Genomic DNA, 27,055 nt, shown 5'->3' with positions numbered 1-27,055 from the left:
ACTGTGTGAAAATGTATTTATTGCCAGTACACTCAAAATATTTTCCCGCTCCAACTTTGTCTTCAGGGAAATAGGGATAAATCACTGGCTTTGAAAGCAGACCAAGGCAGGCCAGCAGCACGGTTCAATTCCCGTACCAGCCTCCCCGAACAGGCGCCGGAATGTGGCGGCTCGGGGCTTTTCACAGTAACTTCATTGAAGCCTACTTGTGAAAATAAGCAATTTTCATTTCATTTCATTTTTCATAACGAATGAAGTTCTTACATTTCATTTATCGGTAAAGCCAGTTATTGATGGGAGATTAATTGACTGCCGGAACATCACACCAGGAGCCAATACCATGTTCACGCAAAGCCTCTGTGTGTATGCACCATTTTCAGCAGGTGTCACTGGATGCTGATCAGGGGCAAGAACCTTGGCCAGTTGCATTTTCCTAACCCAGCCAAATTGCGACGTTCCCACTGTCGTAACAATCATTTAAAAAAAAATAATTTAGAGTACCCAATTCATTTTTTCCAATTAAGGGGCAGTTTAGCATAGCCAATCCATCTACCCTCCACATTTTTGGGCTGTGGGGGCAAAACCCATGCAAACAAGGGGAGAATGTGCAAACTCCACATGGACAGTGACCCAGAGCCAGGATCGAACCTCGGACCTCAGCGCAGTGAGGCAGCAGTGCTAACCACTGTGCCACCGTGCTGCCAAACAATCATTTTTATGAACTTTTTAAACTTCATTTAAATTATAGACACAGTCACTGCTTATCATGGAACATCATCATGCTTTCTACATTGACTTTATGATATTGCCACTACATTCTTGAAGCTTCATTTTAAAAAATAAACCTTTGTCCAAGGGAATGAGACAAGCTTGAGGTTCTGGCTGCCTATCCCACGGATGAAAGATTCCACAGAAAAAGCTGGGATTTTTTTTTTCCAGTATCCTGATCAACAGTCTTCCTGTAGAGGAAACCACCAAGAACTGGCTGGCTGTTCATCTCATTGCTGTTAGTGAACCATTGCTTGTGTGCAAACGGCCCACATTTGCCTGTAGAACAACTTCAAAGAGACTTGTTACCGGTGAATTATTCTGGAGATGTTTCTCAGCGAGGCAAATAGGTGCTATTCATGTATCAATTTTTTCTCTGAGAAAAAAAAAGATCAAATCCTCAACCCTGGAAAGTCATCCCTTCTCCTTCAAGGTTGGAACAGCTTCCTGTATTTTCCGTAGGCAGAGCTGCTGATGATCACCTTCACGTTGGCCAAACCATCTTCTGGCAAAACATCCACTCCCTGCACAGTGGCTTCCTTATACAACCAGCTGGGGTGATAAAAAGAAGCAGTGTTACACGTCAGCACCTTTAACTTTGCCTTTCCACACGTTAGACTGTCAGAGACCATTCTCCACACACTCCCGAATGAACAGCCCTCACTCGTTCAATTTTTAACTGTTTACATTTTTTCTTTCAAATTCACGAACTTGCACTTGAAAAACGATGAGATTTGTTTCAAAGCCGTGTATGGTTCTGGCAAGTTGTGCTCGCACAGAGATTTCCTTCTTACCTCAGTTGAGGGCCAGCCAAATTTACTTCAATCGTGAGGATCAGTTTTCCTGTCACTCGCAAAACTGCCTCCTCGATTTTCTTTGTCAGTTCATCCATGCCGAGTCCATGAAGCGCTGAAACTGCGACGGCGTCTGGATCTGTGGGTTCATATCTTTAATGAAGGGAAAAGAAACCACACATTTACAGAGTCTGAGCTGGAATAGGCTGATGGGAAGGATGGCCAGAAACTGAATTGGACCAGCCGTATAAATACTGTGGCTACAAGAGCAGGTCAGAGGCTGGGGATTCTGCAGTTAGTAACTAACCTCCTGACCCCCCTCCCCCCGCAAAGCCTCTCCACCATCTACAAGGCACAAGTCAGGAATGTGATGGAATGACTTGCCTGGATGAGTGCAGCTCCAACGTCACTCAATTTGTTTGACACCATAAAGGACAAAGCAATCCGCTTGAACAAAGAACAAAGAAAAGTACAGCACAGGAACAGGCCCTACGGCCCTCCAAGTCTGTGCCAACCATGCTGCCCCTTTAAACTAAGATCTTCTACACTTCCTGGGACCGTATCCCTCTATTCCCATCCGATTCATGTATTTGTCAAGATGCCCCTTAAATGTCACTATCGTCCCTGCTTCCTCCACCTCCTCCAGGCACCCACTACCCTCTGTGTAAAAACGTGCCTCACGCATCGCCTCTAAACTTTGCCCCTCGCACCCTAAACCTATGCCCTCTAGTAATTGACCCCTCTACCCTGGGGAAAGGTCTCTGACTATCCACCCTGTCTATGCCCCTCATCATTTTGTAGACCTCTTATCAGGTCGACACTCGACCTCCGTCGTTCCAGTGAGAACAAACCGAGTTTATTCAACCGCTCCTCATAGCTAATGCCCTCCATATCAGGCAACATCCTGCTAAAACTCTTCTGCACCCTCTCTAAAGCCTCCACACCCTTCTGGTAGTGTGGTGACCAGAATTGAACACTATACTCCAAGTGTGGCCTAACTAAGGTTCTATACAGCTGCAACATGACTTGCCAATTCTTATACTCAATGCCCCGGCCAATGAAGGCAAGCATGCCGTATGCCTTCTTGACTACCTTCTCCACCTGTGTTGCCCCATTGATTGCTACCCCATTCCACAAACATTCAAACCCTCTACCACCGATGAACAGTGGTAGTCGTATGTACCATCTACAAGATGCACCAGTAACTCACCAAGATTCCTTAGGCAGCACCTTCCAAACCCACGACCACTGCCATCTAAAAGGATATGGGTAGCAGATACCTGGGAACACCACCAGCTGGAGGTTCCCCTCCAAGTCTGTCACCATCCTGACTTGGAAATATATTGCTGTTCCTTCGTGTCGTTGGGTCTAAATCCTGCAATTCCCTCCTGAACAGCACTAGGTGAACTTACACCTCAGGGACTACAGCAGTTCAAGAAGGCAGCTCACCACCACCTTCTGAATGGCAAAGAGGGATGGGCAATAAATGCTGGGATAGTCAGCGACATCCATACCCTGTAAATTAAAGGTTCAAAAACACTCGAAGCTCGACACCATCCAGGACAATGCATCCCGTATGATTGGTAGCCCACCCACCACTTCTAACATTCACTCCCTCCACCGCCAACACATAGTGGCAGCAGTATGTTCCATCTACAAGACGCACTGCAGCAACTCACCAAGGCTCCTTAGATAACACCATCTGAACCCATGACCTCTGCCATCTAGGACAAGGGCAGCAGATGCATGGGATCACCACCACCCGAAGTTCCTCTCCAAGCCATGTACCACCCTGACTTGAAAATATATAGTCGTCCCTTCACTGTTATTGGGTCACACCCCTGAAATTTTTTTCTTAGGAGCACTGTGGGTGTACATAAGCTGCATAGACTGCAGCGGTTCAAGAAGGCAGCTCACCACTATCTTGTCAAGGGCAAATAGGGATAGAACATACAGTGCAGGAGGCCATTCGGCCCATCGAGTCTGCACCGACCCACTTAAGCCATCACTTCCACCCTATCCCCGTAACCTAATAACACCTCCTAACCCTTTTTTTTTGGTCACCAAGGGCAATTTATCATGGCCAATCCACCTAACCTGCACGTCTTTGGACTGTGGGAGGAAACCGGAGCACCCGGAGAAAACCCACGCAGATACGGGGAGAACGTGCAGACTCCGCACAGTGACCCAGCAGGGAATGGAACCTGGGACCCTGGCGCTGTGAAGCCACAGTGCTAATCACTTGTGCTACCATGCTGCCCCAAATGGGTAATAAATACTGGCCTAACCCACATTCCATGAAAGAATATAAAAAAGTCTAATTTATTGAAGAAACACCTAGAGACAGTGAAAAGATGGCAATCTTGTTATTCTAGAAGGATGACACTGAATAAGAGGAAAAGACCTGCTTACTCTGATCTATCTTGTGATTAGTTTAATAGCTAAATAATCTACTCTTTCTCAGATCATTGGATGTCAGACTCTCTAACTCTCAAAATGAAGGAGGGAAGAAAGGTAGAGAAGAAATATTTCAGGTCACTTGACGGAGAGAGTAAAACTTGCAAATTTTTGATTTCTAGTCTTTAACTCATTTTTATCTCTCACTGCTTCAAGCTAATGAACACGTCTATGGCCAGCATGCTAAGTGCTTTTTCAAATTTATTCTTTAAATAATGGCAACATTAATTCCTTGAGGGCATTAGAAGTTAACCATGTAATGTCAACTGCAGAGACACGTATGTGCTCAACCATAGTAGGAGTGGCAGCTTCCCAACAATAATCAATAATCCAGCAGATTTCATGGTTATTTTTCTGCAGCTGGATCATAAACGACATGATTTATTGAATTCAATTTCACAACCTCCCCTGATGGGATGTTGGTCTCATGGACTTCAGATTGTTATCTCGGTTCAACTAAACTACCATATCAGGCAATGGGATAAAACAGATTACCTGGTATTGTCAGATGTTACAGCGCGGTACTTGGAAAAATTCAAGGCAATCGGCAGAGTCAACATGGTTTTGTGAAAGGGAAATCATGTTTACCAATTTATTGGGAATTCTGTGATGTGGATAAAGGGAAACCGATGGGTGTACTGCACTTAGATTTCCAGAAGACATTTGATAAGGTGGCAGATCATAGGCTATTGCTGAAAATGTGTGGGGGGTTGGGTGACATGTTGGCATGGATTGAAGATTGGCTAGCTAACAGGGAATGGAGTTGGCATAAATGGGTCTTTTTCGGGGTGGCAGGATGTGACAACTGGTATGTCACCGCGAATAGCGCCTGTCTTCAATTTTTTTACAATTTATACAAAAGACTTGGCCGAATTTGCTGATGACACAAAAATAGGTAGGAAAGTAACTTGTGAAGAGGTTAAGGAGGCTACAAAGGGATAGATAGTTGAATTGAGTGGGAAAAATCTGGAAAATGGAGTATGATGTGGGCAAATGTCCATTTTGACAGGAAGAGTAACAAAGCTATTATCTAAATTGTGAGAGATTGCAGAGCTCTGAAGTGCAGAGGGATCTGGGTGTCCAATGCATGAATCACAAAAGGCTACTACACAGGTACAGCAAGTAATTAGGAAAGCTAATAGAACGTTATCATTTATTGCAAGGGGAATTATTTACAAAAGTAGGGAGGTTATGCTTCAGTTGTACAGGACATTGGTGACACCACATCTTAAGTACTGTGTATAGTATTGCTCTTCTTATTTAAATAAAGATATAAATGTATTAGAAACAGATCAGAGAAGGTTTACTAAACTAATACCAGGATGGAACGGTTGTCTTATAAGGAAAGGTTGGAGAGGTTAGGTGTATCCACTAGAGTTTAGAAGCGTAAGAGGCGACATGATCAAAACTTTTAAGATCCTGGGGGTCTTGACAGGGTGGATATGGACAGGATGTTTCCTATTGTTGGAGAATCTAGAACTAGGGGACACTGTTCAAAAATAATGGGTCGCTTTTTTAAGTCAGAGATGAGGAGAAATTTCTTCTGTCAGAGTGGTGGGTCTTCTGAACTCTCTTCCTCAAAAGGCAGTAAAAGCAGTGTCCTTGAATATTTTTCATGTCGGGCTTAGTATGGTGATGACCGAATTTAGGATAGATCAGGGGTTGCTTGCTTTACAGGGCTGCATGGTACTCAGTGAGCACTGGTATAGCTAAAAAGGTACCATCAACTATTGATACATGCAATCTATATTTTTTATACCAATTTTTCCACCTACAAATGCATCATTTGACATTACATCAGATTAAAATCCATGAAGATTTTTACATGGGATTTTGACTAAAACAGTAAGAAATATCAAGGTGATAGGCACGTGCACATTATTTTGGCTGTTTGAAACGCATGAAAATCATACTGTTCCTACCCCTCTTGGAGATCGATTTTATTATGCACTTCAATGATGGAATCCAAGAGCTGGTTTGGGAGCTGGAGATTCCGGAGAACATTCAGTACATTCACTTTCTGATTGTTGGTTTCAGGGTGACTGATGTCCCTTACGTGGACTATTACATCCTGGATACAAATAGAAAGAGGCCGCGGGGGGGGGGGGGGGGGGGGGTGTGAGGAAGATATTAATAAAATGTTTATATGAACTTAGTTAGTGCAATGTTGATTTAATGTGTCATTCACCTATAACAAATACCCTCTAGCTTATTCCCATATTTAGAATCACAAAATATTACAACCTATCCAACCCTCTAGTTACAGATACACTGATCGAAGGAAATAGTATTTCCTTATTTACCATATTGAAACCTTTCATAATATATCACCTGTTAACCTTCTTTCTCCTAATGAAGTGTCACAGGTTTTCTAACATCACCTCACATCTCAGGTATTATCTCCCGGAATCCCTTCTGTACTTTTTCTGGGGTCTGGAAATCCCTCTTAAAGTAGGTACCCAAAATTATTCTAGCTAAGCACAATATGATAGTTTGAGAGCATCCTTTTTTTTTGGAAATGTTTTTATTGAGTTTTCATATTTTATATCCAACAAATTACAAATTATTAGAAAAAAAAACATGCAAAAATTAACATGTATATTTACAGGTAAGCATCTTCATAATAACAACTGTGGCCCCCCCTTTAACCGGCATACATATTTTATATTCCCCAATATGGCCGAGGCACATGTTTGTAGGCATTTATTTACAATTTGGTTTTGGGCTTGCCATCAGACTGTCGCTTGCGGCTTTGACCTTCCCCTTTTTTTTGGAATAATTTTTATTCAAGTTTTCAACAAATTTTATCACAACAGAGAAAAACAGTAACCCCTCCCCTCCAATACAAAAACAATAAATTAACAAGAAAAAGAAATAAGCGTAAAACCTTGCGAACCCGTAGCCCCCCCCCCCCCCCCCCCCCCCCCCCCCCCCCGGCCTCATTTTCCCCTGATTCTTGGCCACCCGACTATTCTTCCTCTTGTTCGTTGGCCACAAACAGGTCCCGGAACAATTGCATGAATGGCTCCCACGTTCTGTGGAAGCCGTCGTCTGACCCTCGGATGGCGAATTAGATTTTCTCCATTTGGAGAGATTCCGAGAGGTCGGACAGCCAGTCTGCAGCTCTGGGCGGTGCTGCTGACCGCCAGCCAAACAGGATTCTACGGCGGGCGATCAGGGAGGCAAAGGCAAGAGCGTCCGCCCTCCTCCCCAGGAATAGATCTGGCTGGTCTGAAACCCCGAAGACTGCCACTATCGGGCATGGCTCCACCCTCACTCCCACCACTTTGGACATAGCCTCGAAGAAGGCTGTCCAGTACTCCACAAGTCTAGGGCAAGACCAGAACATGTGGGCGTGGTTGGCCGGGCCTCTTTGGCACTGTTGAGAGCATCCTTAATACATTGCCAAGTATAAAAAGTGAACTAAGATGTCAGGCCATCTTAAACAGCATTCCACCAAAGCGAGAGAATAGCATATATACAATCCCAAACCAAAGAGAAAATGCTGGAAAATCTCAGCATATATACAATGCTATGATATAATGGTCATTGTAAAACACAGCACCAGGGACCCGGGTTCGATTCTGGCCTTGGGTGACTGTTTGTGTGGAGTTTTCACATTTCCTCCGGGTGCTCTGATTTCCTACCACAGTCCAAAAGTGTGCAGGTTAGATGGGGTTACGGGGATAGGGCGAGTGAGTGGGCATAGGCAGGGTGCTCTTTCAGAGGATCAGCGCAGACTCGATGGTCCTTCTATGGAAGAAGGCTATCATTGGCAAAAACTATTTAGCACAGCTTTAAATGCACTTTTCATTCATTTCTATACAACACATGCTGACAGAAGGGAGTTCAGAAATACTAATTGCCTTCCTTCCCATTGTCCTGCCAATGAAAACAAACAAGTACACAGTTCTTGATCATTCAAAGAATATGTTTTGAAAACCATATCATATCAGACAGGCATGGAGGACAAGGTATTTATACTGGGGTTCTGTACCATTTTGCATCATAGTTGAATTTTAGTGGTGGAAAAATTCAGGGCTGCTGCAAAAATTATGGACTGGATGTAATGTAGTGAACAGATTTTGTGTAAGCCTTCTTCCTTAGTGTAGAGACCAAATTGTTACTGTACTATTGCTGTATTATGCTTAATTCCCATTTGTCACTAGGCAATACTTTTAGATCAACTGATATTGTAATATGATGGCAGAATCAGTGTGATTTCTGAAGACGTACCAGACAGCAATTTGTCTTCAAAGCAAACTCCTTGCGAATGGTTTTAACTTAACCCAGCTGTCGGTAAACTGACTGGATTTGGTGCAATTCCAATTTTTATACCCTGCCCAATTTTATTCCCCAATGGATTCCCACTTGGTGAGTTGGGTTAAAATGAATCCCCTTACCCAGCCTACACTGCAAGGAAATCAGCTGTGTCTAGACACTGTGGTTCTCTGGAGAGAGAGCCATACTGAGCTACACTTCATGATGAGCAGTTTGTTAGCTGGGATCTTCAATGGGGAAAATGCCTTGTGAGGTGAGCATGGACTTACAAAGTCACCACAGCCAAACCTGATCCTGCTCTTATTTTGAGCTCCACTTCAACCTAGTGCTTGAACCCCAGCTGATTTTCAAATATAGCACCTGACCAAGCCGATCCTACTGAGCTGTGGCCTGCCCTGGGACTTTCTATTCCTTTCAGTTCCTAGCTAAGTTCATCAGCTAAGCTAAAATACAGAACCTGGGAAATGGTTACAAGTTTTGTGGCTTTATTAAAATATATACCGGTATATTGACCCAAGCAGATAATACGTGTCAGAAACTGAAACTTACTGAATATACCACATCCTCTAGAGTTGCTGAGAAGGATTCAATTAAGTTGTGGGGAAGTTGAGAAAGAAATCCAATTGTATCAACATAAAGGACCATCAAACGGCTTGGCATCAAGCCAGCATGGGTGGTAACATCAAGGGTAGCAAACAACTGATCTCTTGGGTGAAGGCCCGTGTCTCCAGTCAGTGTTTTGATCAGGGTTGTTTTTCCTGAATGGAAGATACAAAATGCATCAGTTGTGAATCAGATTATGGTGTTCCTTTGCACTGTGCAAGGAAGACGGATTTGCATAAGAACATAAGAAATAGGAGTAGACCATATAGCCCGTCCAACCTGCTCCTCTATTCAATACTTGCATGGTTAATCTTGGGCTCCATCTCCACTTTCCCGCACGCTTCAGATATCCCTCAATTCCCTGAGTGACCAAAACTCTTATCTCAACCTTAAATATATTCAATGAAGACATATCTATGACCCTCTGGGATAGAGAATTGCAAAGACTCACAAATCTTTGAATGAAGTAATTTCTCCTCGTCTCAGTCCTCAATGATCGGCACCCTACCTGAAACTCTGCCCCTTGTTCTAGATTCCCTAGCCAAAGGAAACATTGGGCAGGATTCTCTGTTCCAGAGACGAAGCCAGCAGAGAATCGGGACTGTGTCCTGCTCGCACTAGGAGCACGTCGAGGTGGCATTCTCAGTCCTTTACTGTGCAAAATACTGCATAGTGGCGAATATGCCAGTTTCCCTGCACATACTGGTGTTGGACCGCCATTTTGAACAGATGCCCCGATCCCAGTGTCCAGAGACAGGCTCCATTCCACCCCCCACACCCCACAATACAAACGTTGACTCTCTCGCTGACAAGAGGTGCACCACCAACCCCTCATCAAGGAGCAGAATCCTCCACCCACCACGGGAAGAATGGGTTACCCCATCACACCTCTCACATACACACTCACGTGCAACCCAACCTCCCCAGTCCTCCCACCTGGCCCTCTCGTTCAGGCCCCACCCAGAGTGCCAACGGTGCACTGGCCCCTGGCACCATGGCATTGAAACCTTGGCAGTGACACTCTAGCCTGGCATAATGGGCCCCGAGATGGGGTCAAGGGGGGTTCACCCATTGCTCATGTGTCCCTTTGTCATTGCCAGGCTGCAGGGGGAGGGCCCCCCCACCCCAAGAGTCCTGGGGGTTGGCCCCCGGACCCTTCCTAAGGATGAGGGTCCCATGTCTGGACTGCCCCTTCTAGCCCTGGGCAACCCGAAGATCACTCTTGGCATTGTGATCTCAGGCAACTCTCTGAACAAGCTTCATCCTTGTTTGATCGGTTTAAACTCTGAAGTGACCTTCTTACTTTGCCTGACAGCTGATGAGCAGATCAAACAGTTCATTGAAGGTTCAAGCCAGGAAAATGTTCTCTTTCCTCACAACTTCTCCCTCAGCCTTTTGCTTTTAAAACTGCTGTTTTTTGAAGTGTCTGAGCCTTCCTAAAAAGCCGACAACCCTTGAAAAGTCTTGAAATCCCCTGAGATCCTTTGAAATACTAAACATTCATTCAATTTCACAGTGCAGTACCTTTAACTTAATGGTTTGAACACAGCTGCCAGGAGGTTTATTTATTATTCTTTCCTTTCATGTTTGAATGCACCTGAAGTACCCTCAACTGAGGCTAACTGCAATGTTTATAAACATTCTTGTTCTGATTGACAGATGCTGGTCACTTAAACAATGCTAAGTGTATTCTGCAGTTAGAAAAGAGGTGAAAGCACTTAGCTGCTATGGCACAAGCTGAGACTGGGGGCGGATCTGCTCCCTGCCACCGATCCTGTTTTTGCGCCGATACGGGATTCTCCGCCTGATCAGGATTCCCAATTTTAGCGGCAGGAAACGGGTTCAATTCCCGCGTCGGCTAAGGTTATTCATGAAGGTTCCACCTTCTCAACCTTGCCACTTGCCTGAGGTCTGGTGACCCTCAGGTTAAATCACCACCAGTCAGCCCTCAAAGGAGAGGGCAGCCTATGGTCCTCTGGCGCTGTGATGACAATTATATTTGCTTGTTGTACCACCCGCAAAAACATTTATACCCTAGCATTTACCTTTGGCTCTACGCTAATTAATTATCCTGTTGTGTTTACACTATTATATAGCATCCAAAACATTAAAAAAATTCCCCAGTGCCCTTCACATCCAATGTGCTTGTTCTAGTAGAGCCAAATTGCCTCTGCATAGGTACTGCTTTATAAAATGAGCGATAGAAACTGTTGAAGAGAAAACTCACTATTTTCAGACTTATCATAAGACCCAAGGGGAAGTGTGTATTTAATCTGATTGCTCATGAGCAATGTTTGCCTGCTTAGTGTTTTGAGAAAATTCAGCGACAAAGGAAACTACACTGCCATGATTCTGTGCTGATTACCTCAATCTATCCTCATGAGCAGTGAATCACACAGCTGTAATCATGGCTGCTTCCTGAACAAAGCGGAACGGAAACTCACCACAGTTGGTGTAGCCCATGACAGAAATAACCGGGAGCTCTCTGCGTTTACGCTGGGTCCTCAGCAACCGCCGTTTCTTCTTTAGCTTTTCCAACACCCCTCTAATCTTCAGTTCCCTCTCCTTGAGGAGGCGTTGCTGAACCTCCATGAAGGTCTCACCTGGAAACAGTGAGTGGATTAAAACAAGTGAACCCCTCATTAGCTTGCCATCGAGTGTACGTTTCCATAAACCCACAACAATATCTGCACCGGACATGATTGAAACTTCATTCGCTCCAAAAATAAAACACTTATAAATGTACTAAATTGAAAGCAATGTTTAATTCTATGAAGATTTTTGACAACCATTACATTTTCTGAATTTGGCTATTTGTTCCTGGGACATGGGAGTTGCTGCCTCAACCAGCATTTATTGCCCCAGAAGGTGATGGTGAACCGCCTTCTGTGGGCAGCACGGTAGCATTGTGGATAGCACAATTGCTTCACAGCTCCAGGGTCCCAGGTTCAATTCCGGCTTGGGTCACTGTCTGTGCGGAGTCTGCACATCCACCCTGGAGCTGTGAAGCCATTGTGCTATCCACAATGCTACCGTGCTGCCCGTGATGGAGTAGAAGTCATTGAAGCAGCTGAAGATTGTTGGTCCTCAGATTCTACCGAGGAATTCCTGCTTTTCCACCAGAATGGAGATGATTGACCTCAAACAAACACAACTAACTTCTTTTTTCTGAAGATTTTTCTCCCAATTCCCATTGACTTCAGTTTTGCTAGGGCTCCTCAATACCACACTTGGTCAAATCCGGCCATGATGTCAAAGGCAGTCACTCTCACTTCCTTGTTCAGCTCTTAAGTCCATGTTCGAATTAAGACTCTAATCAGATCAATGGCCCTCACAGAGCCCAAACTGAACATCAGTGAGCTGGTTATTGCTGAGTCAGTACCATTTGAGAGAACTGTCAATGACACCTGCATCACTTTGCTGATGATAGAGAGTAGACTGATGGTTGGATTTGTTCCGCTTTTTGAGGACATGGAATCACTGGGCAGGCACCAGTGTTTTAGTTGTACTGGAACAGTTTGACTCGAGGCGAGGCTCGATCTGGAGCACTGCAAGAATTTAATGGATTGAATTGATAATATTGGTCAATAATCGAATATAGCAAACCTATGTCAGTGGGAATATTACCTGATCCCATAATGTACCTGGAGCCACCGCCTTGTTGGTCTAAGTGAGCCACTTCATTTTTCAGCTGGGACCTACCAAATTAGGGCAAAGTAAATATTCAAATGAATCAACAGCATAAAGTAGCCATCAGAAGCAGCCATATTGCTGCAAGTTGTCTTTGAAACACACTTGCAAAACATGCCCAGAGTAGCACATGTGTAAAAATAAAAATCATGCTCAAAAAGAATAAACTAAAATGAAAAAAGAAATCATGCGTATTAATGCGGATGTGATGCAACTTAATGTTTTTGTACATTGGTGTGGAATCTCTCATACGGGATTCCTTCAGAAAGCACAATCAGACAACTATAATAATAATCTTTATTCGTGTCATAAGTAGGTTTACGTTGACACTGCAACAATGTTACTGTGAAAAGCCCCTAGTCGCCACACTCTGGCACCTGTTCGGGTACACTGAGGGAGAATTCAGAATGTCCAATTCACCTAACAGCACGTTTTTAGGGACTTGTGGGAGGAAACCAGAGCACCCGGAGGAAGCCCACGCAGACACGGGGAGAACGTGCAGACACAGACAGTGACCCAAGCTGAAGCTGAAAGGAATTAGCATTTATATCAGCGAGCACTTCAGGTTTTGACAGTGGAATTCAGAGACCGGGAGGACAGAAGCAGCCGTCAGTTGTGAAGTATACTTCCACAGTGAGCTGGTTTTCCAAGATTCTGTGATTTCCAATCACAAAACAAATGCCCATGTTCACCAGCTCTTTTTGTGATTGTTGGAAGTTTTATACAAGGACATTGTAGGCCTATTTGTTGAATGCACTTGCTATTAAGATGAATAGATGTGCTAGAGGAAAGTAAAACTTTTCAACTTGCACTCTATTCTCTGATCTAGTGAAAAGCAAATCATTGACAACATGCTCAAACGCCCAAACTGTTTCCCATTTGGTAAACTGGAAACAAGCTAATGACATCTGAGTGAGACACAATTATTAATGCCTATTTACAGACTATGAAGTTGAATGCAAGTTGGGAACTGGATTAAAGCATCTAAATCTAATCTTCTAATTCTTAAAAGCGAACCGACAAACTTACTTACAAATTAAATTCATATCCGTGTCTTGTAGCACAGAGGAAAATTTGTCTTAATTAATTGTACCAGCCACCCCTCCCAAACTATGATCATGCACCGTAATACTGTTAAAGCTTTAGGAGAGTTGTAGAGAATCAAAACCTTACCTCAAGTATGGGATCTCAGCCAGCGCTATCTGCAGTTTGGCCTCTTTGGTCCGAGCATTGCAACGGAAGATGTGAAGGACAATGGAATATCTGTCAAACACTTCAACTCCCCAGGCAGATTCCAACTCTTTCTAACAGAGACAAAGAAAATAGTTTACTGAATTGCACTTTTGAAAAGAAGCACTTTTTATTCTTTCGTGTGATGTGGATATCACAGGCAAGGTCAGCATTTTCTGCCCATTCCCAATTGCCCTGGACTTGAGAGTCACTTTCTTGAACTACCACAGTCTACAGTGCTGACCAGTGACAGTGAAGGAAACAACAATAATAGTTCTAAGTCAGGCTGATGAGTGGCTTGAGGGGGAACTTGGGGATGGTGTTGCTCCCATGCATCTGGGTCCTTCTAGGTTGTAGAATCACAGAATTTACACTGCAGAAGGAGGCCATTCAGCTCATCGAGTTTGCACAAACCCTTGGAAAGAACACCCTACTTAAGCTCACACCTCCACCCTATCCCCGTAACCCAGTAACCCCACCTAGTCTTTTGGAGACTAAGGCAGTTTAGCATGGCCAATCCACCTAACCTGCACATCTTTGGGCTGTGGGAGGAAACTGGAGCTCCCGGAGGAAACCCAAGCAGACATGGGGAGAAATTGTAAAATATTATGAGATGGCTAGATTCTCTCTTGCTGGAGTCAGTCATTTCCTGGCACTTGTGTAGCATGAATGTCACTTGGCAATGAAAGTCCTTTGAAGATTATGGTGAATGTAGGAATTTCATATATATATTCTATTATACGTATCTAGTGCAGTAGCAGTTAAAAAAAGCCTGGGTTAGTGTGTGTATGTGACTGCTGCAGTAATGTTTGTAAAAATGCTGGTTTTAAAGACAGGCAGACATTGGGCCTGCAGAAGGTAATTAAAGCATTGTAAAAAACAATGAGATCATCATTCATTCCAACCATGTATATGGTTTACCTGAATAGGGCTAATGGGATTTTGTTTATAGAAAGAAAGTTCCCCGGGGAGTAGATAATTAGAGACCTTGTACTTAACGTTAGTGAGATGGTCATAATCAGTTAGTGGGATTGAGATGATGTAGTTAATGGGAGGAGCCAGGGGCTGAGCAGTCTCAGGTGCGGAGTTTTTACTTTTGTTTTTTCTGTCTGGAAGGAGAGCAAAGAAGCAGTTTCTAAAGAATACAGCCAGTGATTCTGTAATATTCTGACAGGGTGGCAGGTCTCTCTTTTCAAGCAGTCTCAAAAGATCTCTATCCAATGTTTGGCAAGTAATCCTGTGTTTGCTACCTCTATTTAAAAGTGGGTTTTGACCCAAGATGGGTTTTTGCTTGGTTGGAGATAAAGAAGATCTCAGTTAGAAGTTAAAGTGTGACATTTATTGTTAAGCATTGTTTAACTGGTAATTGAAAGCTATTTCTTGTATGATGTTAAAGTTAATTTAATCCTGTATTAGTTACAAAGTTTGTTTTAATTTTTCATATCCCTATTTGTGCACGGAGTCACACCTGCAGCAAAGCATCCTTTTCCCAGTCTTACAAATTAAATAAAATGTTGGGGTCTGGTCCGGATCGTAATAAGATAGTCTAAAATTCTCATAAAATGACAATTAGAGCAAAAAAAAATTCAACACTTCAATTTTTAATTATTTTCTGAATAGTTTTATAATCAAGTTTCCGTGTTCACAAAATTCAAGGAATGGCTTGTCATGAGGCAGAGAAGGTAACAACATGAGTAGGAACAAACGTATTGATCAAAACGCTGGCGGTTGTCCAAAAATATTTGCAGCAGTGCAAAGCTTCTAAAATATATATTTTGTTCTGTAATTTATTAGATTATTGAGCTGCTCAAGGAAATTGGAGTGAATGTTGTATGGTAGCATCTATGCTCAGAATTTAATAGTTTTACACTGTTACTTTTAAATAAACATATTTCACTTAATAGTTTCCCTCAAATTTTCTCCTGAAGGCACCAGGTTATTCTGCTCCTTAAGCTGCCTATCAGTACTTTGTCTTAATGTGTAAGCCCAGAGAACGAGAGCGTTGTCAAGCAAGCCTAATCACCCGATGGCTACAAGCTTGCACTTTTCAGTGGCCAGGGATTGCTGGATAATGGTCAGAAACAGGAACACCATTTGACTTTAAGACCAACTACGGCTTTCCGACTAGTTTCAAGGCTGTGACCAGTTAAGCCAGCACAGGATCAAGGTCAAACCAGGACAGTCAAATGAAGCAGTATCCCACCAGAGCATGTCCTTACCACGAATCATAATTTTTTTTTTCATGGACTAGCAATAACAATATATTAATAGTTAAGTGTCGGAAACATGCACTTGAAGCATGCAGCTGATCGGCTCCCAATATCCATCCATGGCAACTGCTCGGCCCAGGACCGCAAGGAACTTCAGAGAGTCGTGAATACCGCCCAGTCCATCACACAACCTGCCTCCCATCCATTGACTCCATCTACACCTCCCGCTGCCTGGGGAAAGTGGGCAGCATAATCAAGGATCCCTTCCACCCGGCTTACTCGCTCTTCCAACTTCTTCCATCGGGCAGGAGATACAGAAATCTGAGAACACGTACGAACAGACTCAAAAACAGCTTCTTCCCCACTGTCACCAGACTCCTAAAGGACCCTCTTATTGACTGACCTCATTAACACTATACCCTGTATGCTTCACCCGATGTCGCTGCTTGTGTAGTTACATTGCATATCTTGTGTTGCCCTATTATGTACTTTCTTGTACTTTCTTGAATTTTGTTTAATTTCCTTTTCTTCCCATGTACTGAATGATCTGTTGAGCTGCTTGCAGAAAAATACTTTTCACTGTACCTCGGTACACGTGACAATTAACAAATCCAATCCAATCCAATATAATAATAGCTCCAAAACGGTGGCAAATTACAAAATAACAGGAACCAAGGAGCGGATCAAAGCATCTTTTTAATCTCTGCCACTTTCAGGTACTTTAAGAACTTTCTGAACTTCTCTTCTGTGGTTGCAATTTTACCACTTTGGTGAAATTATTGCCCTACTATTTGCTATCAATTATTATATAACAATCCACACATTAAGATCATAAGACACAGGAGCACAATTAGGCTATTCGGCCCATCGGATTTGCTCTGCCATTCAATCATGACTGATATGTTTTTTATCCCCATTCTCCTGCCTTCTCCCTATAACCCATGATCCCCTTATTAATCAAGAACCTATCTATCTCTGTCTTAAAGACGCTCAGTGATTTGGTCTCCACAGCCTTCTGCGGCAAAGGGTTCCACAGATTCACCACCCTCTGGCTGTTTTAAAGGATCGTCCCTTTAGTCTGAGGCTGTGCCCTTGGCTTCTAGTTTTTCCTACTAGTGGAAACATCCTCTCCACGTCCACTCTATCTAGGCTTCTCGGTATCCTGTAAGTTTCAATAAGACCCCCCCCCCCCCATCCTCTAAACTCCAACGAGCACAGACCTATTGTGACCAGTTATTACTTTCACATCATACATTTTGGTGTTGGTTGGGTGAAGCTTCTTTACCTCTGATAATGCAGACAGTCGTTCAACATTCATAAACACTGCAGTAATCTGTGGCAGTCCTTTTATTTTTTCTGTAAAACAGCAGCATTTAAATTGCATCAAACAATGATGACACTTCAAACAACATTTAATTTTCTGCAAAGTTTTTTAGAACACAATGAGGCCGTGAAAGATGTCACTTTCTTATTTCAACAGTGACAAAGCATTGCTAAAATAGTTGAATCCACTAACAGTGCATCATTTCAAATGGGCTTATCCACACAAATAGCCCACAGAGGTCCAGTGGTACTCATGTACGTTCTGTGACAGTTGTAGAGTTTTACAACACAGAAATGGGCCCTTCAGCCGATGTGTCTGTGCCGGCCCTCAAACACCTATCTATTCAAATCCCATTTTCCACCACTTGGCCCGTAGCCTTGTATGCTGTGACGTTTCAACTGCTCATCTAAATGCTTCTCAAATGTTGTGAGGGTTCCTGCCTCTACCACCCTTTCAGGCCGTGAGTTCCAGATTCCCAACACCCTCTGGGTGAAAAGGTTTTTCCTCAAATCCCCTCTAAATCTGCTGCTCCTTGTCTCAAATCTATGCCCCTGGTTACTGACTAAGGGGAAACGTTTCTTCCTGTCTATTTCCCTCATAATTTTGTACACCTCAATGAGGTTCCCTCTTAGCCTTCTCTGCTCTGAGGAAAAGAACCCCTACCCATCAAGCCTCACTTCATAGCTGAAACGCTCCAGCCCAGGCAGCATCCTGATGAATCTCCTCTGCACCCTCTCCAATCCAATCACATCCTTCCTACAGTGTGACGACCAAAACTGCACACAGTACTTTAGCTGCGGTCTAACTAACATTTAACACTGCTCCATCACAACCTCCCTGCTCTTATATTCTTTTTATCCAAGAAGATTGCGCATAAAGACACTTATATTCTTTGTCTCGGGTAATAAAGGCAAGTATCCCATATGCCTTCTTAAACCCTGTCCTGTTGCCTTCAGAGACCTATGGACATGCACTCCAAGGTCCCTCTGGTCCTCTGTACTTCCTAGCGCCCTGCTCTTCATTGTATATTCCCTTGCCTTGTTAGTCCTCCAGAAATGCATCACTTCACACTTTTCAGGGTTAAATTCCATTTGCCGCTGTTCTGCCCACCTGACCAACCTGTCTATACCATCCTGTAATCGAAGGCTTTCCTCCTCGCTATTTATCGCACCACCAATTTTGTGCCATCTGCGAGCACACTGATCATTCCCCTACATTCACATCTAGATCATTAACACATTATAAAAAGCAAGGGACCCAGCACTGATCCCTGTGGAACAGCACTGGACAAAGACTATCAGTCACAAAAACAACCTTTGACCAACCAACTCTGCCTCCTTCTATCAGACAATTTTTGATCCAATTTGCCAAATTTCCCTGGATCTCATGAACTCTTACCTTCTTGATCAGTCTCCCATGCTGGACCTTGTCATAGCCTTAATAAAGTCCATGTAGACTACATCAACTGCACTGCTCTCATCTACATACCTGGTCACCTCCTCCAAAAAGTCAATCAAATTCATTGGACATGATTTCCCTCCAAAAAGACATGCTGACTATCCTTGATTATCCTTGCCTCTCCAAATGCAGATTAATTCTGTCCCACAGAATTTCTTCCAGTAGTTTTCCTTCCACTGACTCACTGGCCTATAATTACCTGTTTTTTTCCCATTCACCAATTTGAAGAATAGTACCACATTAGTTGTCCTCCAGTCCTCTGGCACTCTCCTGTGGCCAGAGTGGATTTGAAAATTAGCACCAGAGCCCCTGCAAACTCCTCCCTTGCCTCACACAGCAGCCTAGGATACATCTCATCTGGGCCTTTTATCCACTTTTAAGCCCATTAAAACCACTAACACCTCTTCATGCTAATCTGTTAATTATATTGCGGTCCCCCTCCCTGCTTCCTATACCTACATCACCCTTCTCCATACTAAACACAGATGCAAAATATTCATTTAATAGCTCACCTACATCGTTTGGCTCCACACAGAGGTTGCCACTTTGGTACCTAATGGGCCCTACTCTTTCCCTGGTTACCCTTGTGCCTTTATTATACGTATAAAACTTCTTGGGATTTTCTTTTATTTTGCCCGCCATTGATTTTTCATGCCTCCTTTTTGCTCTCCTAATTTATTTTTTAAGTACCCCCCCTGCATTTCTATACTCCTCATGGTCATCGCTACTTAGAGCCCCCTGAATCTGCCACAAGTTTCCCTTTTTTTCCCTGATCCAATGCTGTATCTCCTTTAACATCCAGAGTTCTTTGGACTTGTTGACCGCACCCTTCACCTTGACAGGAACTTTTTTGCATTGTACTCTCTATATTTCCTTTTTGAATGGATCTTCCTACACGTAGCTGCTCCCAATTCCACTTCGGCCAGATCTTGTCTTATCCTATTCAAGTAAGCCTTCCCTCAGTTCGTAAACCTTATTTCTGGTCCATCTTTGTCCCTTTCCGTAACTACCGAGTTATGGTCACTATCACCAAAATGCTCCCTGACTGACACCTATACCACTTCCTTCAAAAGCTCTCCTGGATGCACTTAAAAAATTCTATCTCCTCTAAGCCTTTCACACTTTGCCTACCCCAATTAATTTTGAGAAAGTTGAATACCCTTACCCTATTATTTTTACACATCTTATATTTGTCCACATATCTGTTCCTCTATCTTGCCATGACTGCTTGGGGGCCTAAACTTAATAAAATATATATTTTTAAATGCATTCCAATTATGGTGGAATAAGACATTTAAAGAACAATTTCTTAACCACTGGGAAAAACTTCATTTACAATTGTCACATTAAATTATACCTTTCAAAGTATATAATTTAGAAGCGTGTCACTTTTAGTTCATATTTTACCATTAAGAAAGTCAAATTACCTGTGAGAGTCTGAAAATTGCCTTTGCCAAAAATGAATTTGTTGTCTGGACTTTTTGTGGAAAGAATAACCTTATCAACAACATGCCAGTTGGGCAGAGTGTTCACAAGAGCAACTGCTTCAGCCATCTGAAGTTCACCTTGTAAAGAAAGGAAGGACAGAATTAAGATACCAGTGAATATAATCTTAAGGAGCACAGCAACTATACAAAAAAAAAATTTAGAGTACCCAATTCATTTTTCCAATTAAGGGGCAATTTAGCGTGGCCAATTCACCTATCTTGCACATCTTTTGGGTTGTGGGGGCAAAACCCACCCAAACACGGGGAGAATGTGCAAACTCCACACGGACAGTGACCCAGAGCCGGGATCAAACCTGGAACCTCGGCGCCGTGAGGCAGCAGCACTAACTGCGCCACCATGCTGCCCCAACTATACAGTGCATAACAGCAGCTGGCCTGGAGTATTATAGCTCTGTTAGAAGATGCTCGAGGGCATATGAAGAGCCTGCTGATTTAGCATTCCCTTTGCTTAAAAAAAGGAGAAACCAATCAAAATCCCAATCCACAAGCAAAATGATGCAGATGTTGGAAATCAAAAGAAAAACAGAAAAGGCTAGGAATGCTAAGCAGATATGGCAACATCCATGAAGAAATAAACATTTAACATTCTGACGAGAGGTCACTGACCTCAAATGTTAAATCTTTGTTTTTCTCTCTCCACGGATGCTGCCAGTATTTCCATTTTGTGTTTTAATTTTATATTAAAAAGCCAATCTATAAAAAACACTGACGAGGCTGAAAAGATTGTTTTAAAATGTAGGAGTGAATAAACAACAAATTGCCCGAGGCTAGAAAGTCTACATGGTTTTGACGGTAAAAGAATTTCAGATGAAGATTAGTGTGTTTTCAGGTTCCCGGTTTTAGGTGATCTCAGGCAATTGAAACCCATAATTTATAGTGATGCATCCTATGCAAATTTATGCGATGGGGTTCAAGCATAGGTTTTATAATTTTCCTTTTGGGGAACAATGGTAAATGTTGCCCTCTTGTGTGGGAAACAAAGAAAATAAGGAGAGTGATCAAAAGCACTTTAGCTGCTGAGATGGTAAGCCTTGTAGAGGTAGTGGTAATAGCCTTTTATATGTCTCAGATATTGAAAGACATTTTGGGATTAGGGGATTTGAATAACATACCCATAGAGTGTCAAATTGACAATAAATCCCTGTGGGAAAATGTGCACTCTACAAAAAGTGTCAATGAGAAAAGGTTAAGGATAAACATCACAAATTTGAAGCAGATGTTGGACAAAGGGGAGATAGCAAAAATTAAATGGGTCGACAGACGCCATCAATTGGCCAACTGTTTTAAGAAAAGAGGGGCTAGTGCACAGAAACTTTTGGATATTGTTAATGAAGGGCGCCTGTTTCTGTGACTCTTTTTTTTCCTTTCCAAAAATGAAAAAAAAAGAGGGGGGGGGGGAATTGCATGTGTTTTTGAGTTTCTTAAAATTTTGTTTTTACCTAATTATTTTTTTTTCTCCAAGGAAGGGGAGACTGTTAAGGAATGGGTTAAGAAACATTCCAATTAGATGTCTCATTGATGTTAAGTATCCAATATTTGACACTGATACGTAAAGAGGCTGCAGGTGGCTTTTGAGGCATGTGATGTGGCGATAAGAGTTTTGGTACAGAGTGTGTTCAAGGAAAAATAAAGGTGTTTGGGAAAACGAGCAGAACTCTTGACTCTTTACTGAACAGCAGCCAAAGGCTAACATCTTTCAATATTTCTCTTTTTCCAAAATGTTTCTAATATCCACTGAAAATAATTCATGAACTGTGCACTCTGCTCCAACTATAGCTTGTAGCCAAGAAGACATTTTATATTTTAACCATCCTCTGTACAAATAAATGTTTTCTCACCTCGCCTTTAATTCTTTTGTAATTTGCTTTGTTTTGCAGCATGACAGGGAAATGAGAGGGCACAATCTAACACTAGTTATCTTATAATCCTTCCTAATCTTGAAGGCGTCTGTCATGAAGTTGCCTGGTAACAGCAGTAAACCGTATTTAACAAAACATAATGGGATGTGATCTGCCCAGCAACAGAGAGAAATCTGCCTAAAGACAGCAGTGGCCAGTATTCAAAAGGCCAGATGAGATACATCTCTCCGTGTAATGAGATTGTAAGATATTTTAGATAAAAGTCAGATGTGAATATCTTATGAGTAGCAACAGTTGACCTAAATGATTGGAAATATCAGTGAGGTATACATATGATAATATCTAGAGTCAGGGAATTTGATATGGGCAGACAGTCAAATACACAGGAGGCAGAGGCATAGTGGAACCAAAGTATAATTACTAGCAGCCACAGAAGCATGGAAAGCCAGTCAACACCTAGCTGGCTCAGATGCAGACCACCCAGTTTTCCAGCCAGTAGCCTGAAGCAGAAGTTTTACATCTAACAGCTTCAGAGTCCTAGAGCCAAGGCAGTGCAGAAAACCTTCAGAAATTCAGTTTAAATATCTTCGCTGGACCAGGACAGGACGTTTCTCAGACTTGATTATCATTCATGTATTGTGTGGTAACTAGAAGCTGGATTTATTTAATTTGGATGTTATTTGGGGAAAGTGCAAAGTCTTAAGGAGTTCAAGGATCGTAGATATATTTTGGAACAAGGGGTACACCTTCATACACCTTAATTGAGTCGCCCTGTTTGTGTCTATGTGTTTTTTCTGTATTTAATAAATAGCCTTTAATAATTATTATAATATGACTAGGCTACTTACTCTCACTTGTCTCTTCACACCATTACAAAAACAAAACTATACACTTCCATGAACTGGTGTTCCAAGATGGGATAGCCTCGCAGAGAACATCAGCGTGCTTCACGATCCAAATCATACTTCATTTCAGTATTAATTGCAATTGTACAGGTAAAGTTGCTATTCAGTAAGAATATCACTATCTTAGTTTTCTTGTGCTTATTTCTAATAAAATTTAGTCGCTAGTTTAAATATAGAACATAGAACATACAGTGCAGAAGGAGTCCATTCGGCCCATCAAGTATCCATCGACCCACTTAAGCCCTCACTTCCACCCTATTCCCGTAACCCAATAACCACTCCTAACCTTTTTGGACACCAAGAGCAATTTAGCATGGCCAATCCACCTGATTTAGCACACTGGGCTAAATTGCTGGCTTTTAAAGCAGACCAAGGCAGGCCAGCAGCACGGTTCAATTCCCGTACCAGCCTCCCCGAACAGACGCTGGAATGTGGCGACTAGGGGCTTTTCACAGTAACTTCATTGAAGCCTACTCGTGACAATAAGCGATTTTCATTTTCATTTTTTCACCTAACCTGCACATCTTTAGACGATGGGAGGAAACCGGAGCACCCGGAGGAAACCCACGCAGACACGAGGAGAACGTGCAGACTCTGCACAGACAGTGACCCAGCGGGGAATCGAACCTGGGACGCTCACGCTGTGAAGCCACAGTGCTAGCCACTTCTGCTACCATGCTGCCCATATAGAATCAAAAGAAATAATATGAATTATAATCAGAGCTACTGCAGATTATTGCAACCTTCAATCCCTGCATTTTGGTAGGAGGATTAAGGATCCATCTACACTTTGGGAAAATAGGTGTCGAAATACGAAGGGGAACAGATGGATCTGGAGGTACAAATACATAAATCACTAAGAGGAATAACTCAGTTCAATAGGCTCATTGAAAAAAACACACCAGGTTCATCCCCTGAATTCAGAGTTTATGCTAAATTTGTATAGAAATGTGGTTAGACCATACTTAGGCTATTGTGGACAATTCTGGTCTGCACAATATAAAAAGGATACAGAGAGACTGGGAAAAGTGCAGGAATGTGATTTACTAGTATGATACCAGACTGCAAAATTCAGGAAGAGCGAACAGGCCTTTTTTCCCTCACAAAAGAGAAGACTGGGGATGGGGTGGTGGGGAGCGGTGAACTGATCGAGGGATTTAGATTTCTGGTAGAGGGACTCCAAATCACGAGCAGATAGAGAAACTATTTCCATTGCGGAAGGATCAAGAACCAGATGTCACCGATTTAAGGATCAGCAAAACTGCCAATGGCGACGAAGAGGCATTTATTTCTGCAGCGAATGGTGAGAATTTGGAATGCACTGCTTCTGACTGTGGTGGATAATTAGCTGCAAATGGAAAATGTACGGCGCAACCAGGAAAAGAGGTAGGGGAGTGATACTATCTGAACTGCTCTCAGCAGAGAACTGGTATGGACATGACAGGCTGTTCTATGGGTGTTATTCTCCCCCAAAATTTCTCTTGTGGTGGGTTTTACAGGAGTTTCCCTGCAGGCTTCGCTGGTGGAGCCCCACCTGTCACTCCCCAACCTCCCCAAGACCCTCACTTGCCTGCCCTGCACATCCCCACCCTTCAAACCCCTCCTCCACCCTCCTTTTATGGGAATGGCCCCCTCAGCCCTGACTCTTGGCACTTTCACCCTGGCACCAGGAAGTGCTCCAGCCAGCTCGACAGTGCGAAAGTTCCCACGGTTCAGCGGGCCAACCCTGTACTGATTCTGACCACCCAGGGACCTCCGAAGGGACTCCCCACCGGGTGCCGATCCGCCAGGTGGACCAGCACTGTTCGGCGCTTGGCTGCAGCCTCCGAGGAGGCCAGAAAATTGAAGAAGGCTGTGTATCCCAGGTATGTCCTAAGGAGGTGTAAAACCTACCTCCGCGAGCGCAGTTTGGTCCTGCCCCTTTTGGACAGAGTTTTTAATCCTCGGGTGAATTCCGCGAGGGGGTGGCTGCCGGGAAGCCCGCGAGAGGCTATCCCGAGATTCTCAGGCTGCATCGTGCTCTCGCCCGAGCACAATATGGCCAGAGAATCGCACCCTATGATTCATGGTTTTCTTCCGGGTGCTCCGGTTTTCTCCCACTGTCCAAAGAAGGGCAGGTTAGGTGGATTAGCCATGTTAAATTGCCCTTAGTGTTCAAAAAGGTTAGGTGGGGTTACTGGGTTACGGGATAGGGTGGAGGTGAAGGCTTAATTGGAGTGCTCTTTCCAAGGGCCGATGGAGACTCGATGGGCTGAATGGCCCCCTTCTGCACTGTAAATTCTGATTCTATGATTTGATGAAAGGATGATATTTAAAGGTTAGAGGTCAGGCAACAGAATGAACATTTCAGGGCAATGACCTGAGGAAAGCATTTAATGCTCATCCCTATTGCCAGTGAGGAAATGGTGGTGAGCTACCTGCTTAACAATGGCTTGCTAGGCTGTTTCGGAGGACGGTTAAAAGTCAGCCACATTTCAGAGAGTCTGGAGTCACATTTAAGTTAGATCAAATATGGTAGAACCCAACAGGTTTTTAATGACATTCTGATAGTTAAATGGTCACTATCACTGATACTGTTTTTTTATTTTACATTTATTTAAAAGCATTTAAATCTCTAATTTTTATGGTGAGAACTCATGTCACTATGTCATTAGTCCAGGTTTCTGGATTAAGTAGTCCATGAACATAGCCACTGTGTTACAGTTTCCATATAAAACTTAGTTTGCATTGCTGTGGAGATGCTGGCATTGGACTGGGGTGGGTACAGTAAGTCTTACAACACCAGGTTAAAGCCCAACAGGTTTGTTTTGAATCACTAGCTTTCAGAGCGCAGCTCCTTCATCAGGTGAGTCAACATGATGAAGGAGCTGAGCTCTGAAAATAGTAATTCGAAACAAATCTGTTGGACTTTAACCTGGTGTTGTAAGACTTCTTAGTTTGCATTAGTTAACATATTTACCTGTTGTAAGATATTGCTTCTTTCCTCCCCACTTTACATCAGGATGAACAATAAATACTCTATGACCGCCTTCAGGAAGGGGAGATATTTGTTCTTGAAACAGCTCTTCAAATTCAGCATCTTCCAATTCGCATTCGTCATCTGTCGACGCCTCATCATCCTCCTCACTTTGCTTTCCACTTCTTGAGGGCTTTCTGCTGTTGGCAGTTTTCCTGCTTTTTGAATGATACTTGCTTGTAGCAAAACACCGAAAACTGTGGCAGGGCAAGTTTGCAGGATACTGATTTTCCCCTGAACCATAAGAAGCATTCCTGATTTTCAGAGGCAGGAGTTTGGGGTGGAAACACAGGTTTGGCGCCTGTGTGCCAACTGTGCATACGCATCTTTTCTGAAGCTGTAGTCTTTGCAGGGGGTGCAGCACAAATATCCTGGAGGCATTCCTCAGTAACCCCATGGCGGTGAACAGCAAGGCTGCCTATCAGCCAGGTCCAGCAGCTGTCCGTTCTGATGACTTCAAAAGATCATGTGCTGGGGGAGTCAGAGACACATTCAGTTAACATTTCCCAGCTCAGCCTCGCCGCCATATTAACAGGGTAAAAAGTATCAATGGGGACTAAAGGCAGCACAGTGGTTAGAACAGTTGCTTCACAGCTCCAGGGTCCCAGGTTCAATTCCCGTCTCGGGTGACTGTCTGTGCGGAGTCTGCCCGTTCTCCCCCGTGCCTGCGTGGGTTTCCTCCGGGTGTTCCAGTTTCCTTACACAGTTCAAAAACGTGCAGGTTAGGTGGTTTGGCGATGATAAATTGCCCTTTGTGTCCAAAAAGGTTCAGCGGGGTTATGCGGATAGGGTGGAGGCGTGGGCTTTAAATGGGGTGCTCTTTCCTGAGAGCCAGTGCAGTCTAGATGGGCCAAATGGCCTCCTTCTGCACTGGAAATCCTATGATGATGAAAACAGGCCCAAAATCCTATGATGATGAAAACAGGCCCTAAATCCCCCTCCCCTCCCCTCC

General features: G+C 43.3%; 1 protein-coding gene across 2 annotated transcripts; it reads right to left on the bottom strand.

Moving 5' to 3' along the window:
- Position 1: 1 nt before the first annotated feature.
- Positions 2-26,782, bottom strand: gtpbp6 (GTP binding protein 6 (putative)). Of its 2 annotated transcripts, none has more exons than XM_038817818.1 (10): positions 26,047-26,782; positions 20,243-20,380; positions 17,319-17,389; positions 13,767-13,897; positions 12,531-12,601; positions 11,348-11,506; positions 8,850-9,058; positions 5,942-6,090; positions 1,563-1,715; positions 2-1,320 (listed from the first exon to the last, which is right to left on the bottom strand). In XM_038817818.1, exons 1-10 carry the CDS (start codon positions 26,498-26,500, stop codon positions 1,197-1,199), a joined length of 1,659 nt encoding a protein of 552 aa, XP_038673746.1. In that variant the 5' UTR covers positions 26,501-26,782; the 3' UTR covers positions 2-1,196. The 2 variants fall into 2 exon arrangements, with proteins under 2 accessions (XP_038673746.1, XP_038673747.1); XM_038817819.1 differs by lacking the exon at positions 26,047-26,782 and adding an exon at positions 23,604-23,629.
- Positions 26,783-27,055: the final 273 nt, after the last annotated feature.

Source organism: Scyliorhinus canicula, chromosome 14, assembly GCF_902713615.1.
Source record: "Scyliorhinus canicula chromosome 14, sScyCan1.1, whole genome shotgun sequence".
In the NCBI taxonomy this organism is placed as follows: domain Eukaryota; kingdom Metazoa; phylum Chordata; class Chondrichthyes; order Carcharhiniformes; family Scyliorhinidae; genus Scyliorhinus; species Scyliorhinus canicula.
This window is presented reverse-complemented; position numbering and strand designations above follow the sequence as displayed.

Bases quoted from the DNA above. Each gene is read 5' to 3' on its own strand.
- gtpbp6 (XM_038817818.1), bottom strand. From the start codon at position 26,500: ATGGGGTTACTGAGGAATGCCTCCAGGATATTTGTGCTGCACCCCCTG. The intron at 17,390-20,242 runs GTAATTTGACTT...GCTGTTTTACAG, and splicing joins CAATTTTCAGACTCTCACAG to AAAAAATAAAAGGACTGCCA. The intron at 1,321-1,562 runs GTAAGAAGGAAA...TTATCACCCCAG, and splicing joins TTGGCTGGCCCTCAACTGAG to CTGGTTGTATAAGGAAGCCA.